This window comes from Piliocolobus tephrosceles, chromosome 5 (assembly GCF_002776525.5).
Source record: "Piliocolobus tephrosceles isolate RC106 chromosome 5, ASM277652v3, whole genome shotgun sequence".
Classification (NCBI taxonomy): Eukaryota; Metazoa; Chordata; class Mammalia; order Primates; family Cercopithecidae; genus Piliocolobus; species Piliocolobus tephrosceles.
In genome coordinates this window covers 134,085,985-134,105,967 of record NC_045438.1, presented here as the reverse complement: position 1 = coordinate 134,105,967, position 19,983 = coordinate 134,085,985, and the positions used below count along the sequence as shown (strand labels likewise).

The following is a 19,983-nucleotide window of genomic DNA, read 5'->3' as shown; positions in this document are numbered from 1 at the left end:
TATATAACACTATAAAACTTTTAAAGCTAAGTGTTGAACTGTATTTATTAAGACTGGGAAAACGGTTATAAGATATCATTCAGTGAAGAACAGATTGCACAACAAGGTGGGCAATAGGTTAAAAAGTATCTCCCCAAAATTCACATCCACCCAGAACCACAGAATGTGACCTTATTTGGAAACAGGGATGTAATCAGTTAAGATGACGTCATACAAGATTAGGGTGGGCCTTACATCCAGCTGACTGGTATCCTTATAAGGGGAAGGAGACTTGCAGACACACAAGGAAAGCCACGTGACTAATAAGGCAGACACTAGAGTGATACAGCTACAAGCCAAGGAAGGCCAAAGATTGGAAGGAGCCACCAAAAGCTAACAAGAGGCAAGAAGGGATGCTGCCCTAGAAACTTCAGAGGGATCATGGACCTGCTAACACCCTCAATTTGGAACTTCCAGCTTCCCAAACTACAAGGAAGTTACTTTCTGTAGGTTTAAGCCACCCAGTTTGTGTTATTTCTTAAGCAACACTAGGAAACTCATACAATGTGTGAAACACACTAATCAGAAGCATAGGCTACTTATGTTTGAATTCCATTTCCACCCATGTGACTTTAGCTTATTTAACCTCTCTAAGCCTCTTTTCCTTTTGTAAAAAATGAGGATAACAGTATTCATTTCCTAGAATTATTGTATTAAATTATACATTAAATATAAATCACTTAAAACAGTATCTAGAATATAGTAAATGTTCCACTTTTATAAAGCAAGCCCAGGTACAACACACAAAATATGTTATTAGAATATACATATATCAAAAGGTTAACATTTTTATCTCTGGGTCCCATTATTATGGCTTTTTTTGCGTTTTTTTGTTTTGTTTTATCAGAACTTTCTAATTTATCTGCAATGAACATAAACCATGTCTCTTTTTTTTTGGAGACAGTCTCGCTCTGCTGCCCAGGCTGGAGTGCAGTGGCGCGATCTCAGCTCACTGAAACCTCTGCCTCTTAGGCTCAAGTGATTCTCCTGCCTCAGCCTCCTGAGTAGCTGGGATTACAGGCACCTGGTTAATTTTTGTATTTTTAATAGAAACAAGGTTTCACCATGTTGGCCAGGCTGGTCTCGAACTCCTGACCTCAAGTGATCTGCATGCCTCGGCCTCCCAAAGGTGTGAGTCACCGCGTCTGGCCTATTTTTTATCATTTTTCTTTCTTTCTATTTTTTTTAACTTTTTTTTTTACCTTTTTGCCAACATTCAGATTCTAACAATTTTTCTTCTTCAGAGCAGGACTGGAAGTTTATTTTAAAAGGCTTCAGAACAGGAAAGAAAGAAAAAGTACACCTGGAAGAGACCCAAGCGGGCAACTTGAAGTATAAGCACTGTTTATGTCATAATAAAATACAATTATTTTAAAAATTGAAAAATAAGGTAGGGCTTCCCTGTCACAGTTGTATGCAAACCCCAACCCCCAGCCAGTCATTTCCACTCTTCTCAAGGCCTGTTATCAAGTGTTTTAAAAAAAAAAAGTAAAAAATAAAATTTACTTTAGAAAATAAAACACTGACCAGAAAGCACTTTAGAAGTACATCATGTATCACTCAATCAATCATTAGAAAGTGGCTGCTTCATAAGAGGCTGTGAATCACTGACCTCAAGCACAATAATTCAAGTGTGAACCCTCAGAAACTCTTGACAGACCTGAGGCTCAAAACACACTAAAAAAAGCACAACTATTCATTTTAAAAGGTGGGTTTTTAAAACCTCAGTACATAGTGGGGTTGATCCTCTACATTTGGGAATAAACTGCTCCCACTCCCAAGACAAACATTAACTTTAGCAAATGAGAACACCATTTACTAAATCAATTACCCTTCCAACAAGTGAAAAACGTATTCATCTTCTCTGCACAGGATGATTTAGAAAGAGTTAAACCCTTTCACCGGGTGTGGTGGCTCACACCTGAAATCCCAGCACTTTGGGAGGCCAAGACAGGAGAACTGCTTGAGCTCGAGAGTTTGAGACCAGCCAGCCAACATAGCAAGACCCCGTCTCATTTTAAAAATAAAAATAAAGAGTTAAACCTTTTCAGTTTTAGTCCTGTTGCATTTTGGGTTTCTTGTTCTCCGACAGTATCATGTAAATAATATTGTCAGATGAGTTTACTACTAGATAGTTTACTTAACAAAGCAAAACTAAGTTTTAATAAAATTATACATAATTACTGGATAAGAATTTGTTGCTTAATGAGAAGCGATTTTACTATATTTCAAATGACAAAGTCCACCACTACACTGTTTTTTGTTTGTTTTGTTTTGAGACAGAGTCTTCCTCTGTCTTCCAGGCTGGAGTGTAGCGGTGCGACCTCAGCTCACTGCAACCTCTGCCTCCTGGGTTCAAGCGATTCTCCTGACTCAGCCTCCTGAGTAGTTGGGATTACAGGCGCACACCACCACGCCCAGCTAATTTTTACATTTTTACTAGAAACAGGGTTTCACCATGTTGGCCAGGCTGGTCTCGAACTCCTGACCTCATGATCCGCCTACCTCGGCCTCCCAAAGTGCTGGGATTACAGGCATGAGCCACCACGCCCAGCCTTGTTTGTTTTAAGACAGGGTCTTGCTCTCTCACCCAAGCTTGAGTGTGATGAGGCAATCTCAGCTCACTGCAACCTCCATCTTTTTTTTTTTTGAGACGGAGTCTCGCTCTGTCGCCCAGGCTGGAGTGCAGTGGCACAATCTCGGCTCACTGCAAGCTCTGCCTCCCGAGTTCACACCATTCTTCTGCCTCTGCCTCCCGAGTACTGGGACGACAGGCACCTGCCACCACACCCGGCTAATTTTTTTGTATTTTTAGTAGAGACAGGGTTTCACCGTGTTAGCCAGGATGGTCTCGATCTCCTGACCTCATGATCCACCCGCCTTGGCCTCCCAAAGTGCTGGGATTACAAGTGTGAGCCACTGTGCCTGGCCAACCTCCATCTTCTGAAGTGATCCTCTCATCTCAGCCTCCCGAGTAGCTGGGACTACAAGCGCATGTCACCATGCCTGGCTAATTTCTGTATTTTTTGTAGAGTTGGGGTCTCCCTATGTGGCCCAGGCTAGTCTCAAACTCCTAGACTCACACGATCTGCCTGTCTCGGCCTCCCAAAGTGCTGGGATTACAGACATGAACCACCACACCCAGAACATTGTTAATTTTTTAAAATATCGATCCTTTTGTAGTTCATAAGCGTGATGATTGGGTGTTCACACTTATGTGAGACATGTGCCTCCCTCAAACCTTGTTATGACATTGGCACATTATCTCTCTGATGTGAAAATAAAATAAAATAAAATAAAAATCCAGTCAGAGCAACATAGGGAGACCCCATCTCTACAAAAAACTTTAAAAATTAGCCAGGCATGATGGCACACATCTGTAGTCCCAGCTATTCGGGAGGCTGAGGTGGAGGATTGCTGGAGCCGGGGAAGTCGAGGCTGCAGTGAGCCATGATCATGTCACTGCACTCCAGCCTGGATGACAGAGCAAGACCCTGTTACCCCAACAAAAAAAAACAAAACCAGGACCTTTCGTATAAAAACCTGCCTTTTTGATCCTGTCTCAAAAAAGAATATATATATATATACACACACACGTGTATAAATACAAACAAATGTGTGTGTATTTGTATATATTTGTATGTGTACATATATGTATATATGATCAGCCTATCCAAGTACCTTGACAACTAAATTCAGTTCCCACTCAAACAATGGAGGTATAAGGGCCTTGGTATCTACTACTCTGAAGAGTAAAGATAATCAACAGCAGTAACTACAGCTGTTTAAAAAGTTTATATATATAATTTTATACACATACACACGCATAGAAAATTTTATGTTTTATATATATACACACATACATATATTGCACAGAATATTCTGTGCAATGGGGCAATCTCAGCTCAGAATATAACGCACAGAAATTTTCTAAAAGGTCAGAAGAAATAGTTAGCAGTGGCTATATCTGGAAACAGGAGTGGTTTATGCTTCTCATCTTTAGTACAGGGGTTACAAATGAGTAGCCCAAGGACTACATTCTGCCTACAGATGTGCTTTATATTTGGTCTTCAGTGTTTTAAAAATACTTGAATTAATTGCCAACATTTAAAAATCAGGACATTTCAGCCGGTCACAGTGGCTCATGCCTGTAATCCCGGTACTTTGGGAGGCCGAGGTGGGCAGATCACTTGAGCTCTGGAGTTTGAGACCAGCTTGGGCAACATGGCAAGACCCCGTCTCTACTAAAAATGCAAAAACTTAACCGGCCATAGTGGCAGGTGCCTGTGGTCCCAGCTACTTGTGAGGCTGAAGTGGAAGGATCACTTAGAGACCAGGGAGGTGTATGGCGGACTAGAAGTTGCAGTGAGCAGTGATCCTGCCAATGCACTCCAGCCTAGGTGACAGAACGAGGCTTGGCACCCCACCCCCCCCAAAAAAATAACAAAACCAGGACATTTCCTATAAAAACCTGTATTTTTTACTTCTCTTGAAAAAAATAGAAAAATCTAACACTGGGCCCCCATTCTAGCAGGGCAATATTTAAGGCAAGTATCAGACATGCTCTTTACAAAGGCAAGGCTTTCCAGTTCACACACCTTCAGTTGTTACACATCTGGCACCTAAACATATTTTAGTTTGCAACCTCTGTTTAGACATTCTAAACTATTTGAACTTATTATGCACTTATATGACTTTTTAAAGCTTCTCCTCAATGGAAACGCAATAGCAATCATCTAAGAGAACTTTAGAGAGCTTACAAAATATTTTTGTCCATTCACATCTAAACTACTGAGTAACATAAGCATAAGAAAAAAATTAAGCCTTTTCTCCCATCTACCCTCACACATTACTTCAACAAATGTTTACTGAGCACCTACTATGTACAAAGCAGTGCATAAAAGGCTTAGGGAGAAACAAAGGCTGTTAGGGGGTGCTGTCCTCTTAAAAGTGTGTTTCTATACATAATAAACACTATAAAAAGGAGAGTGGAGTTCAAATAAGAGTACACTACTAGGAACAGGATCAGTATGTCAGTTTCAGAAAAACAATAGCACTTCTTCAGGTAGAAAGGAAAGAATAGCATTCTAAGTAGGAGAAACAAGTTTAAAACTGGGAGAGCAAACAAAAGTTTATGTGGGAATGAGCAACAGACTAGTTTGAACAGAGCAGAGAAAAGCAGAACATTCATTACAAAGATATGCCAGGAAAGGTAGAAGTAGGTAAACTGGGACCAGTCTTTGCAGGGTCCTGAATGAATGTCAAGCTAAAGCTTGCTATTCTGTATCTGGTAAGCAACAAGGCCCTGCTAGAGGTTTCTAAGAAGGGCCTAGATTGAAGCTGTGATTTAGAAAGATTGATCTAGTAGTGGTATGTCCACAAAATAGACTGGAAGGAAGAAAGCCACATGTAGAAAACCGATTTGGACTATGCCTATGTTACTCTGTTAAACTAGTAACATAATCTGCAAACTAAGGCAATGGCAGTGGGAATGGAAAAAAAGAGACATTTGGGAAATACACTACCAAATCCAGGTGAAAATTAACTGGATTTGGCAAATGAACTGGGGTCTCCAGGAAAGAGAGGACCTTAAAGATAACTCAGTTCAAGTCTGATTTCTGGGAGACCACTGGAGCTACAAACAGAACAAGGAAAAGTTAGAAAGAAAAACTGGCTGGAGTAAGGAAAAGGATAAATTGACCTTTAATGATTTTTATTTTTAAATTTTTTATTTTTTTAAAGACTGGGTCTTGCTATGGAGTGCAGTGGCTATTCACAGATGTTAATCCCACTACTGATTAGCACGGGAGTTTTGACCTGCTCCATTTCCAACCTGGGCTGGCCCACCCCCTCCTTAGGCAACCTGGTGGTCTCCTGCTCCCTCCCAGGAGATCACCATATTGATAACGAACTTAGTACAGACACCCAATCAGCATAGCGCACTACAGCCCAGAACTCCTGGGCTCAAGCAATCCTCCTGCCTCAGCATCCCAAGTAGCTAAGACTACAAGCGTGCACCACCGCACCTGGCAAATTGACCTTTTAAACACATCTAGTTTTGAATATCAATGGAACATTCGTAAGTTTTCTGCCCCAACCAGAAAATCCTGCACACTTTTTTTCTGGCCCAACTTTTAGTGATGGCTGAAGACAGCAAAATATATATTTACTACACTTAAGGGATATATTTAGTACAGAGCTAATGAGAAGCCAGTCCCAGAGCAGAAACATGATCAAAATTAAGCTCCACAGAGTAAAGCTGGTCCCCATCTCATACTATACACAAAAATTAATTATACAAAACTGATATCCATATACAAAATGGACCAACAACCTAAATATAAACAACTAAAACTATAAAACTCTTAGAAGAAAACAAAGCGATAAATCTTCATGACCTTGGATTTGGTAATGAATTTTAAGATACGACATCAAAAACACAAGTTAAGAAAAAAAGAATTGATATGGACCTCAGCACATTAGAAACATGTGTGCATCAAAGGACATTGTCAAGAAAGTGAAAAGACAGTCTACAGAATGGGAGAAAATAGTGCAATTTATATAACCAATAAAGGTTTCGTATCCAGAATATATAAAGACTTCTTCTTACAACTGAACAACAAAAATACAACCCAATTTAAAAATGGGCAAAGCCTTTTTGTGCTGACAGTGCTCCAGCAAACATAATGAATACTCCTAAAAGCCACCAGACTCTCTGCAAGAAGTATGGCAAACACCAACCCCACAAAGTAACACAGTATAAGAAAGGCAAAGATTCTCTGTATGCCCAGAGAAAGCAGCATTATGACAGGAAGCAGGGTGGCTATCGTGGGGAGACTAAGCCAATTTTCCAGAAAAAGGTTATAACTATAAAGAAGATTGTGCTGAGGCTAGAGTGCATTGAACCTAACTGCAGATGTAAAAGAATGCTTGCTTTTAAGACATACAAGCATTCTGAACTGGGAGGAGATAAGACGAGAAAAGACCAAGTGATCCAGTTCTAAATGTCATCTTTAATTTTATTATGAAGACAATACAATCCTATGGTTAAGTCCACTTCATCTGGTTGCTGTTGGTCTTTTGGGAAGGAATAAACTAGAGTCATCAACAAAATTCCTCTAGAGGTGGGAGAAAGAAATGGGCAAAGGACTTACATGGATATTTCTCCAAAGAAGACATACAAATGGCCAACAAGCACATAAAAATATGTTCATATAATTAGTAATTAGAAAAATAAAAACCAAAATCATAATAAGGTACCAATCCATACCCCCTAGGATGGCTACAGTTTTAAAAAGAAAAATATTGGCTGAGCGTGGTGGCTCACGCCTATAATCCAAGCACTTTGGGAGGACAAGGCAGGTGGGTCACCTGAGGTCAGGAATTTGAGACCAGCCTGGCCAATAAGGTGAAACCCCGTCTCTACTAAAAATACAAAAAATATTAGCCAGGTGTGGTGGCACACACCTGTAGTCCCAGCTACTTGGGAGGCTGGGGTCTCCCAAGTACAAGCAAAGGAGAATTGCTTGAACCCAGGAGGTGGAGGTTGCAGTGAGCCAAGATTGTGCCACTGCACTCCAATCTGGGCAACACAGCAAGACTCCATCTCAAAATATATATATATATATATATATATACACACACACACACACACACACACATATATATACGTACATACATATATATATTCCATTAAACTGGAAGTTTAAAAGAAGAAAGAAAAATAACAAGTGTTGGCAAGGATGTGGAGAAATTGGGACCAACTCATACATTGCAGCTGGGAATGTAAAATGATTCAGCCACTGTGGAAAACAGTTTGGTGATTCCTCAAAAACAGAATGACCATATGATCCAAAAATTCCATTCCTAGATACATACTCAAAGGAACTAAAAAAAGGTACTCAAACAAATACAGGTACACACATATAATCAAAACTTTACTACTCAGAATAGTCAAAAGACAGAATGTCTACCAAATGTCTACCAATGAATGGATAAAACAAGTTGTGATATGTATATACAATGGAATACTATTCAGCCATAAAAAAGAGTGATGCCAGGGGTGGGAGTTGGGGGGTGGCTCATGCCTGTAATCCCAAAACTTTGGGAGGCCAGTGCTGGTGGATCCCTTAAGCCCAGGAGTTCTAAACAAGTTTGGGCAACATGGCAAAATCCTGTCTGTGCAAAAAATACAAAAATTGGCTGGGCGTGGTGGCACATGCCTATATCCCAGCTACTTGGAAGACTGAGGTGTGAGGATGGATTGGGACCAGGAGTCGAAGGTGCAGTTAGCCATGATAGCACCAGTGTGTTCCAGCCTGGGCAACAGAATGAGACCCTGTTTCAAAAAAAAAAAAAAAAAACAATGAAGTACCGATACATACTACAACATGGATGAACCCTGAAAACATTATGTTAAATGAAAGATGCCATGGCAAGAAACATAGGCTTCATTAAAAGAAACCAAAAAAAAAAAAAAAAAAGCCTGGGCACAGTGGCTCATGCCTGTAATCCCAGCACTTTCGGAGGCCAAGGCAGATGGATCACTTGAGGTCAGAAGTTCAAGACTAGCTGGCCAACATGGCGAAACCCCATCTCTACAAAAAATATAAAAATTAACCAGGCGTGATCTTGCATGCCTGTAATCCCAGTTACTTGGGACGCTAAGGCAAGAGAATCACTTGAACCCGGGAGGCAGAGGTTGTAGTGAGCTGAGATCATGCCACTGTACTCCAGCCTGGGCTGGCAACAACAAAAAGACGCAGACACAAAAGGACAAATACTGTACAATTCTATTTACATGAAATATCCACAGGAGGCTGAGGCAGGAGAATCACTTGAACCCGGGAGGCGGAGGTTGCAGTGAGCCGAGATCATGTCATTTCACTCTAGCCTGGGCAACAAGAGTGAAACTCCATCTCAAAAGAACAAAAGAAAAGAAAATATCCAGAATAGGTACATACATAAGAGACAGAACTCAGACTGCTCATTGCCAATGGCTGAGGAGAGAATAGTCCTTTACACCAGCTTAATGGGTGTAAAGTTTCATTTTGGGGTTTTGAAAAAGTTTGGAAACAAGAGAGAGGTGGTGGCTGCACAACACTGTGAATGCACTAACCACCACTGAATTGTTCATTTTAAAACAGTTAATTTTGCCAGGCACAGTACTGCACATATGTAGTCACAACTACTCAGGTAGTTGAGGTGGGAGGATCACTTGAGCCTCGGAGTTCAAGGCTGTAGTGTGCTACATGATCATGCCTGTAAACAGCCACTGCATTCCAGCCTGGGCAACATAGTGAGATCTCGTCTCTAAAAAAATTAAAATTAAATAAATAAAATAGCTAATTTTACATGGTATCAATTTCACAATCTTATTTTAAAAATCAACAATATTCCAAATCAAAAATAAAAGTGAGCTCTGCATCTTGTCATGCCTTTATTTCAATAACCACTTTCTAGACAAGCCAATCTTCTATATGGCTCCTGCTCCACCTGCTCTTCCTTGATTTCACCTGGAAAATATCTTCTGACTATACTATGCTGCTTTTCCATCAATTCTAATCCCCCAACCATTTCAAAACTTACTTCTTTTTTTTTTCTTGAAACAGGGTCTTGCTCTGTTGCCCAAGCTGGAGTGCAGTGGTGCGATCTCAGCTCACTACAACATCCGTCCCCTGGGTTCAAGTGATTCTCCTGCCTTGGCCTCCCAAGCAGCTGGAATTACAGGTGCATACCACCATGCCTGGCTAATTTTTTGTATTTTTTTTAGTAGAGATAGGGTTTCACCATGTTGGCCAGGCAGGTCTCGAACTCCTGGCCTCAAGTGATCTGCCCACTTTGGCCTCCCAAAATGCTGGGATGACAGAAAACTTAACTTATAAGCAACTTGAGCATAGCTGGCACTCAATCCTTGTGAATTGCTGGTTCTATTCAATTCAGTCCATTCCTATCTGTTCTGAAAGTTTACTGTTAATACAGAATTAAGATATGAATGTTTCTTCTTATTATCCTATAACTTTTCTCTGATAGTCTCAGGTATGTGAGTTTCCCATTAGAAAGAAAATTATGATATGGGCTGTCCTCTGCTTTTGCATTACACCACCTGCTAGGGATCTAACCAAAATACATTTGTTTAATATTGCCTGGTTGATAGTTTTTGCTATTACGTGACAGATAAATTTAATGGGAAATGGGAGGTGGTAAAGAAACCACCTCTGCCCACTCCGGCTATAATGGTGATTAGTTCTGACATGATGTATGCTCAGAAATGCAAGTCCTACATAACAGCACAGCAAAAAGAAGACTTTCTGCAGGATAGCAACGTACTTTTTACCGTGTTCCTTTAAAAATAAAGTGAACCTGGCTGCTCTATTTGTAAACTATTCTACATTATACCAAGAGTCCCAATGTGCACGTGTCAAAAAAAAAAAAAAAAAAGGCCGGGCGCGGTGGCTCAAGCCTGTAATCCCAGCACTTTGGGAGGCCGAGACGGGCGGATCACGATGTCAGGAGTTCGAGACCATCTTGGCTAACACGGTGAAACCCTGTCTCTACTAAAAAATACAAAAAGCTAGCCGGGCGAGGTGGCTGGCGCCTGTAGTCCCAGCTACTCGGGAGGCTGAGGCAGGAGAATGGCGTAAACCCGGGAGGCGGAGCTTGCAGTGAGCTGAGATCCGGCCACTGCACTCCAGCCCAGGCGACAGAGCGAGACTCCGTCCCAAAAAAAAAAAAAAAAAAAAAGACCCAAAACACTGGAAAATAATCCCCGCACTTTGGGATGTTGAGGCAGGAGGGCTGCTTAAGGCCAGGAGTTCAAGACCAGCCTGGACAACATGAGACCCGTCTCGTTACAAAACGAAATAAATTAGCCAGGTGTGGGTGGCGTAGACCTGTAGTCCCAGCTATTCCGAAGCTGAGGTGGGAGGATCACTTGACACCAGGAGTTTGAGGTTACAATGAACTAACATCACCACTGCACACCAGCTTGGGCCACAGGGCAAGACCTAGTCTCTTAAAAAAAAAAAAAAAAAAAAAAAAGGCTAGGCACGGTGGCTCACATCTGTTATCCCAGCACTTTGGGAAGCCAAGGTGGGAGAATTACTTGAGCCCAGGAGTTCAAGACCAGCCTGGCCAGCATAGTGAGACCTCGTCTCTTTAAAAAACAAACAAAAAGTGCAGCCTGGGCACCATAGGGAGGTCCAGTCTCCACAAAAATTAAAAAAAAAAAAAATTAGCCGGGCATGATGGTGCATGCCTGTGGTCCCAGCTACTTGGGAGGCTGGGGTGGGAGGATCATTTTTGCCCCAGAAGTCCAGGATGCAGTGAGCCATGAACGCACCATTGTGCTCCAGTGTGGGTGACAGAGTGATACCCTGTTTCAAAACAAAACAAATAGGCCAGGCGTGGTGGCTCATACCTGTAATCCCAGCACTTTGGGAGGCCGAGGTGGGCAGATCACCTGAGGTCAGAAGTTCGAGACCAGTTTGGCCAATACGGTTAGACCCATCACTATAAAAAATACTAAAATTAGCCAGGTGTGATGGTGCACACCTGTAATCACAGCTGCTCGGGAGGCTGAGACAGAAGAATTGCTTGAACCCAGGAGGCGGAGGTTACAGTGAGCCGAGATCCTGCTACTGCACTCCAGCCTGGGCAACAGAGAGAGACTCCGTCTCAATCAATCAATCAATCAATTGATAGAATGTCCAAAGAACTCTCAACCTTTTAAAAAAATGCAATAGAGTACAAAATATTCTATGGCTATTATGTAGCCCTTCCTTGCCATCTTCCTAAAACTACTGTTTGACACACATTTATTTAAGGAAACCAATATTAATAGCAAGTATTATCTCTATCATAAAGGAACGTTTTCCTAGATTTACACATATAAACCATGGCCTAGATGAGAAACTCATTTAGCATGGGTGACTGAGAAACGGATTAACAGGCAGAGAAGGCACTGTGTGATAAGAGGCACAACTGATTTTCACATCTAGATTCTAATTTCATTTCATTGATTTGTGGTGATATCTTTATCTAGTAGGGTGTTTCTGACAATGTTGAGAAAGTTAATAGGATATTATATTTTACGGAAATATTTTTCCTAAGTTACTTTTTTTTTTTTTTTTGAGACAGAGTCTCGCTCTGTCGCCCAGGTTGGAGTGCAGTGGCCGGATCTCAGCTCACTGCAAGCTCCGCCTCTCGGGTTCACCCCATTCTCCTGCCTCAGCCTCCTGAGCAGCTGGGACTACAAGCGCCCGCCACCTCGCCTGGCTAATTTTTTGTATTTTTTAGTAGACACGGGGTTTCACCGTGTTAGCCAGGATGGTCTCGATCTCCTGACCTCATGATCCGCTCGTCTTGGCCTCCCAAAGTGCTGGGATTACAGGCTTGAGCCACCGCACCCGGCCCTAAATTACTTTTCTAGAAAACATCTGTTCCATCCATAGACGACGCAAGTAGAATTCCAAAACATACACACTGCTCCCTGAAGATACCTGCAGGCAACCTAGGATGTTGCAATACCACAACTGCAAACTGCACAGCACTAGCCTAACTAGGAGGTAGAGAAACGTTGTCTATATGCTATTAAAAGATATTTTATCTACTGCTATACTGAGAAATAAGGCCAGTACTAACTCCTAAGTTAATGTCGTATAAAAATCTAGAAGTTATTTGACTCTTGTCACTAATACTAAACAACTCACAATGAACACCTAATGTAACAATGAACTGTACCCCTTAAACTGATTAAAATGTGGGCGTGGTGGCTCACGCCTGTAATCCCAGCACTTTGGCAGGCCGAGGCAGGTGGATCACCCGAGGTCAGGAGTTTGAGACCAGCCTGGCCAACACGGCAAAACCTCATCTCTACTACTAATAAAAAATTAGCCAGAGGTGGCGGCCCATACCTGTAATCCCAGCTACTTGGGAGGCTGACGCACAAGAATTGCTTGAACCTGGGAGGCAGAGGTTGCAGTGAGCCGAGAATGCGCCACTGCACTCCAGCCTGGGGGACAGAGTGAAACTGTGTCTCAAAAAAAAAAAAAAAAAAAAAAGTGAGGTAAGCGGCCAGGCGCGGTGGCTCAAGCCTGTAATCCCAGCACTTTGGGAGGCCGAGACGGGTGGATCACAAGGTCAGGAGATCGAGACCATCCTGGCTAACATGGTGACACCCCGTCTCTACTAAAAAGAAATACAAAAAACTAGCTGGGCGAGGTGGCGGGCGCCTGTAGTCCCAGCTACTCGGAAGGCTGAGGCAGGAGAATGGCGTGAACCCGGGAGGCGGAGCTTGCAGTGAGCTGAGATCCGGCCACTGCACTCCAGCCTGGGCGACAGAGCAAGACTCCGTCTTAAACAAAAAAAAAAAAAAATGAACCCATTAAATTGAACATGTTTAAATTTTACATAGTTGAAAACTTTTAGTAATTTCAATTAATAGAAGCTTTCTGACCTCTTAACAGAGTGTTTATTCGATATCCTCCCTCCATCTCCAAGGAGGACATACACAAACGAAAAAGGCTTAAATCGTAGCAAGGAAGGTTTAGTTTTAACATAATTCTAACTGGAAAGTAATTTAACATTATAATAAGGTATCATGCAAATCTCTGCACGTAGGGATACAAGAATAGGACAGATGACTATCTTAGAAGGGCTGGATGCAAATCTGCAGGAAAAGTTGGAATAAACTAGAGAATCTCTCTTCTCTCTTTTTTGAAATGGAGTCTTGCTCTGTGGCCCAGGCTGGAGTGCAGAGGCGCAATCTCAGCTCACTGCAAGCTCTGCCTCCTGGGTTCACGCCATTCTCCTGCCTCAGCCTTCTGAGTAGCTGGGACTACAGGCGCCCACCACCACACCCGGCTTTTTTTATGTATTTTTAGTAGAGACGGGGTGTCACCGTGCTAGCCACGATGGTCTCAATCTCCTGACCTCATGATGCGCCAGCCTCGGTCTCCCAAAGTGCTGGGATTACAGGCGTGAGCCACAGAGCCTGGCCTAAACTAGAGAATCTCTTAAGTCAGTTTCCAGTTTTAGAATTCCAAGTTCTGTATTCACAGCCCAATAGTATCTCTGAAAGACATTCCACCTATAGAACACTGCAGATATTAATCTACAAGTCATTTCAATTTGGTTTACATATTGGGTTTACTTTTACCATACCATTTATTCACTTTACATACTCACTTAGGAACTGAAAATTGACTACTTTTGTTAACAGGCAATTCCATCAATCTCCAGCAGCATGGCTGCCAGCTCAGGTATAAATGCTACAAAACATGCTCAACTGAAAACAATATTTGGTTCTAAATTTAACAAACAGAGGCCAGGTGTGGTGGCCCACGCCTATAATCCCAGCCAAGGTGGGTGGATCATTTGAGGTCAGGAGTTCGAGACCAGCCTGGCCAAACATGGTGAAATCCCATCTCTACTAAAAATACAAAAATTAGCCAGGTGTGGTGGTGGGTGCCCATAGTTCCAGCTACTCGGGAGGCTGAAACAGGAGAATCGGTTGCATTGAGCCAAGATGGCGCCACTGCACTCCAGCCTGGGCGACAGAGCGAGACTCTGTCTCAAAAAGAAAAGAAAAGAAATATCTACACAATGTTGTCAACCTAAGACCAAAAAAATATGTGTTAACAGGGTAGAAGACCTACAAGGCCAAAACATTCCATTTAGTCAGTTTTTCAACAATGACAAAATTCTTACTTTTCATCACAAAAGCATAACCTTTCCAACTCAGGTTTTATTTTTACTTTATTTTTGAGACAGGGTCTCTCTCTGTTACCCCGGCAGGAGTACAGCGGCACAATCACGGCTCACTGCACCCTTCACCTCCCAGGCTCAATTGATCCTCCCACCTCAGCCTCCCACTTATCTTGGACTACAGGTGAGCGCCACCCTGTCCAGCTAATTTTTTTATTTTTGTAGAGATTGAGGTCTCACTATCTTGCCCATGCTGGTCTCAAACTCCTGGGTTCAAGTAATCCTACTGCCTTGGTCTCCCAAAGTGCTGGGATTATAGGAGTGAGCTACTGCACTCAGGTTTAATTTTAGAAGACTGAGGGTCTTCGCTTTTCAACAATGATTTTTAATTTACCACATTATTTTTTAATAGACATCAGACAACTGAATGGTATTTATTACAACCCAAAGCAGGCACTTATGAAGTCACAGTATGATTAATCATCTTCAATTCAACAGGTTAATCATCACAGCAAGCTGAGAGATTTTTTGTCAACTTGTATTAGGACTATGTCAACAGTTGCCCAGTTAGAAATTAAGTGATGCTTAAAACAACACATGTCTAGACTTTAGATTTTTACTTGAGCAACACACACAAATACTGTGATGTATGCATGCATGCACACTATGTGTATATGTATTTACCTAGATTTTATTAATTATGATGGACGTTTGTTTGAAAAAAAAATCTTGGCTAGACACAGTGGCTCACGTCTATAATCCCAACACTTTGGGAGGCAGGACTGAGCCCAAGAGTTCGAGGCTAGGTCTGGCAACATAGTGCAACCCATCTCTAAAAAAATTTTTAAATTGATCCTTTTGTAATTCATATGGATGATGATTGGGTGTTTACATGCATGCCTGAGATGTGCCAACCTTGAATCTTGTTATATAACATGTGCACATTACCCATCTGACATGAGAAAAAGGAAAAAAATTAAATTAAATAAAAAGTAAAAAAATAAAAAAATTAGCCAGTCATGGTGGCACGCATCTGTGGTCCCAGCTACTCAAGAGGCTGAGGTGGGAGGATTGCTCGAGTCTGGGAGTCTGTAGTGAGCCATGGTTGCGCCACTGCACTTCAGCCTGGGCGACAGAATAAGACCCTGTCTCAAAAAATAAAATACAAAACTGTCAAGATGAATTAGGTAAACACAGGAGCCAAAAAATACAGTATTAGATTATGGCGCTATCTTTCATAAGAAAGAAAAAAATGAAAAGCCTTCCTGCTTTTAGTTCAGAAGTGATTTTTCATTTTATAATCAAAGAAAATAAAGAACATGCCTTATATAGCCAAAAAATAAGGTAATGTGACTTAAAGTTGAATTATCACTTAACTGCATGGATTTCTAAGAAGCTACTGACTTCCAACTTCTCAATTTCGCTAAAGCCAAAACACTTTATTTTTCTTTCCCCGAGACAGAGTCTTATCCTGCCACCCAGGCTGGAGGGCAGTGGCATGATCACGGTTCACTGCAGCCTCGACCTCCTGGGCTCAGGTATCTTCCTACCTCAGGCTCCCAGGTAGCTGGGACTACAGGCATGCACCACGACACCTGGCCCAGAACACATTTTCTTAACAGCTCACTCCTTTGCTTATATATGTAACTTGTTTTTATACAGAAATAACATGTCATCAACATATATGCTACTCCATGGCTTTGAACTTAAGTTTTTCATGTAAAAACTCAAATACAAGTTTTATAGTCCAAATATATATATATATATATATATATATATATATATATTTTTTTTTTTTTAGACAGCATCTCACCACTCTGTCACCCAGTCTAGAGTGCAACGGTGCGATTTCAGCTCACTGCAGCCTCAACTTCCCAGGGTGATCCTCCCACCTCAGCCTCCCAAGTAGCTGGGACTACAGGCGCACACCATTATATCCGGCTCATTTTCCTGTATTTTTTGTAGAGACAGGATCTCACTATGTCACCCAGGCTGGTCTCGAACTCCTGGACTCAAGTGATCCTCCTGCCTCAGCCGGCCTCCCAAAGTGCTGGGATTATAGGCGTGTAGCCTTTTAAGTTTTTTTTTTCTTATCCACACTGGGCCTCACCTATTCACTTTCCACAATACCTAAGAAAAATCTTAAACGTTAAATACATACCTCAAACATATAAAATTCATTACACTGCTTTTGTAGCCATAATAATTATACTAATGAAGACTGACTCTAAAGAACTTAAAACTTATTAGGGCAGTGTTTAAATGGTCCAATTCACAAAGGGTTGGGAGAAATAACGATCCTCTCCTACCAAACTAGCAGCAACAATATGCCAAGTTTCCTATGCTGAACTAGTGTAAACAAGGAAGAAAAAGAGCCGGAGGTGGGAAGCAGTCAGGCAAGAGAACAACTCTCTTCAAGATATAACTTTACTTCTAAATTTCACCAGAGTAATAATTCTTCTCAGTGTGTTCAATAACCCATGTCTCTCTGACTAAACACCTCAGGTTAGCCGTCAGAAAACTACAGTAGGCTATATTCCCTGCCTGAGATCATCAGATGTAACAGATACAAATGGAGATTACAAATGATTAATTCTAAGGGCTATCTCCTGCATCCAGTCAAAGAGTTTTCTAAACATCTAGAAATTTAAACCTGCTCTTGCTGTAATAATCGACCTTAAAGATAAAATAGTAAGACCCATCAAAGATGACGCACAGGGGAAAAAAAAAAAAAAAAAAATTGGCGGGGCATAGTGACTCACACATGTTCCCAGCACTTTGGGAGGCAAAGGCAGGTGGGTCACCTGAGGTCAGTTCAAGATCTGCCTGACCAATATGGTGAAACCCCATCTCTACTAAAAATACAAAAAAATTAGCCGGGCGAGGTGGTGTGCGCCTGTAGTCCCAGCTGCCGGGGAGGCTGAGACAGGAGAATTGCTTGAACCTGGGAAGCAGAGGTTGCAGTGAACCGAGGTTGCGTCACTGCACTCCAGCCTGAGTGACAGAGCGAGACTCCGTCTAAAAAAAAAAAAAAAATTTACACATCACCTTTGGTGCAGCCATGGCTACAAGGCTCCTACTAACAGATGAGCATCATCCAGGGTAGGACTATGTTAGGAGTGGGATAAAAAGTAGGTTTACAGCCTCTTTTCCAGCATTGCTCGAGGCATTCAGTGGACAAGGAATAAAAGAGAGGTTGGTCGTGCAAGTGATGCCAAAAGAAACAAGATTCCACATGTCAGGAGACTGAATGCCCAAGAGAGCAAAGGGCACTGAACCTTTTGCCTTCTGCCCAAAGACATATTAGTTGTTTCGCCTGAAATCCTTTCAAAGAAAGTCTAATCATCTCCGCTCCAACTCTGCCTCCGAGTGAATCCAACAACCTCTATTCAGAGTACAAGGGGAAGCCTTGCTTATCAACAACAGCAAGTGCTACTTTCAAAGCCAAGAAACACTCCTTTACGTCGGATAGTCTTCTGCCCCAATTCAGTCTTCTACAAGGTGAAGACAAAAACATTTGGCTCACAGCCTAAGTTCTCCATTTTCCCAAACATCTGTCAACTTAGTTTTCTTTCAGATAAGCCCCTCTCCATTCCCAGCATTCTGGTGGCCCCAGATGAACCCTCTGCCAGGAGTCCTGTCCCTTCAGAAAGTTCCTTCCCCCAAGATCATCTCATTTCCCCCACTTTTCCTAAGGTGGTTCCCAAGCCCTGTCCCAAGTCTAACACTCCCGGTCCTCCATGTGTCAATTTACTAGTAGATCCTACTCCTCCCTGGCATAACTCTTAAGAAAGTCATCTCCCTCACCATACCCCCTTGTCTTCCCTTATAATATCACCCCCTTTTCCCTATCTATCCTCAGATGGAAAGAGACAGACACACAAATTAATCTGTTCTCAGCTCCTAACTCCCAAGCCTCTCCAGTGCCCAGGTTGCTCCACAGTACCTAATCCTTCCCTATAGTTTCCGCCCAATCCTGGCATCCTCAGCCCCTCACTCCAAACTCCAACCTTTTTCCCACTCCCCAAATCCAGATCTCCTGTGCTTTTTACTCTCAGCCAATACCATAACCCTTTTCCTCCCAAGTCTACCCACTATGCCTGAATGCCTAAGTCTTCTCCTCTTATCCCACGTCCCTTGGCCCTTGGCCCCTAATCCTCGAAAAACCTTAGGAGCTGCCCACACCATCTCCCTTCCGCCCCTTCTGCCTCCGTGGCCCCTAACTCTCCTCTAGCCCTGCTCAGCCCTCTAATTCTTCCTATGCCCCCGGTGCTCCCCCACTTGTCCTACCCGTCCCGGGAAGGGGGTGGCCCTCAATACCCGCCTGGCTCGCCCGGCCGCCGAGCTCGAGAGTCCCTTCCCTTCCCCTAGGGGCCCCGAGGCCGCTGCCAGCGCTGGCACGGCGGGGCCGGCTCACCAGTTGGTCATGTCCAGGAAGAAGGCGCAACCGGCAGGATTGAGCTGGAAGCCGAGCAGCCTCTGGAACTCGGAGATGAGCACGTCCTTGTCGGTGGTGCCCAGGCAGCTGAACTTCTGCATCAGCTCCGGGTCCAGGTCCACGTCCATGCCCTCCATGGCGGGGCCCGGACACCCGCTTCCCCGCCTCCTCACAACCGAGCCGCCGCCGCGCCGCCGGGCCCGGGGACCGGGAGGGGGCCCGCTGCTAGCTAGCGTCGTGACCCCGCTCCTTTGAGGTAGGCCCCGGGCCTCTCACAGTCTCATAGGGGTAAACTCACTCTGCCACTCACTCACTCTCCCCCCCCTCCCACCCCCCCCAACTCCGCCGCCTCCGCCGCCTCTCGCCTCTCGCCACCCCGCCGCCTCCGCCTCCTCCCGCGCCGCGCCCACTGCGCAAGCGTCGCCTGCCTAGGCCCCGCCCCTTCCTCTCCCGGAGGCCCGCCCCTTAGTGTTGTCACAAACCCGTGACGTCCCCGCGTGACCTCACCGGGGCGGGGCGAGGGGGCGAAAAGTAGGAAGGAGGTCCAACCGTGTGGGGGAGTTTCTGTCCGGACCCTTACTCCGCCGGGTCCCCACCTTCAAGGAGAGCTGTTAAAGCCTGGGGCTGCGGGAGAAGTTCAGGGATTTTCGTTTGTGACAACTCTACCGTTTTGCAGGTGAGGAAACTGAAGTCCCGGGAGAGGGAGACAGTGGCAAGGTCAAGTAGCAAAGTGCACTCAGGACTCAGCCCTCCCAGCCAGGAGTCTGCCGCTCACGCTTGAAGGACGTGTTTGAAGAGCC

At 43.4% G+C, this 19,983-nt stretch overlaps 2 protein-coding genes and 2 non-coding genes across 5 annotated transcripts in view; 3 read left to right on the top strand and 1 right to left on the bottom strand.

Moving 5' to 3' along the window:
- The window catches only part of ILRUN (inflammation and lipid regulator with UBA-like and NBR1-like domains), a 114,314-nt gene extending 94,733 nt beyond the window's left edge, over positions 1-19,581 (bottom strand). Inside the window, exon 1 of one of the 2 annotated variants that reach the window (XM_023212565.2) lies at positions 19,163-19,581. In XM_023212565.2, coding sequence (XP_023068333.1) covers positions 19,163-19,320 — 158 coding nt within the window. In that variant the 5' untranslated portion in view covers positions 19,321-19,581. The remainder of the gene's footprint in view (positions 1-19,162) is intronic. The other variant, XM_023212564.3, reaches the window with a different exon arrangement.
- LOC111543227 lies at positions 3,211-3,314 on the top strand. The gene has a single exon (XR_002731789.2). It is a non-coding gene; the product is annotated as a small nucleolar RNA U13 (small nucleolar RNA).
- Positions 6,726-7,043, top strand: LOC111542942 (60S ribosomal protein L36a-like). The gene has a single exon (XM_023212566.3). The coding sequence runs from the start codon at positions 6,726-6,728 to the stop codon at positions 7,041-7,043; it is 318 nt and encodes a 105-aa protein (XP_023068334.1).
- Positions 15,598-15,703, top strand: LOC111543229. Its single transcript, XR_002731791.2, has one exon. It is a non-coding gene; the product is annotated as a small nucleolar RNA U13 (small nucleolar RNA).
- Positions 19,582-19,983: the final 402 nt, after the last annotated feature.

Excerpts from the sequence above, each read along its gene's own strand:
- LOC111542942 (XM_023212566.3), top strand. The coding sequence starts at position 6,726 with ATGAATACTCCTAAAAGCCACCAGACTCTCTGCAAGAAGTATGGCAAA.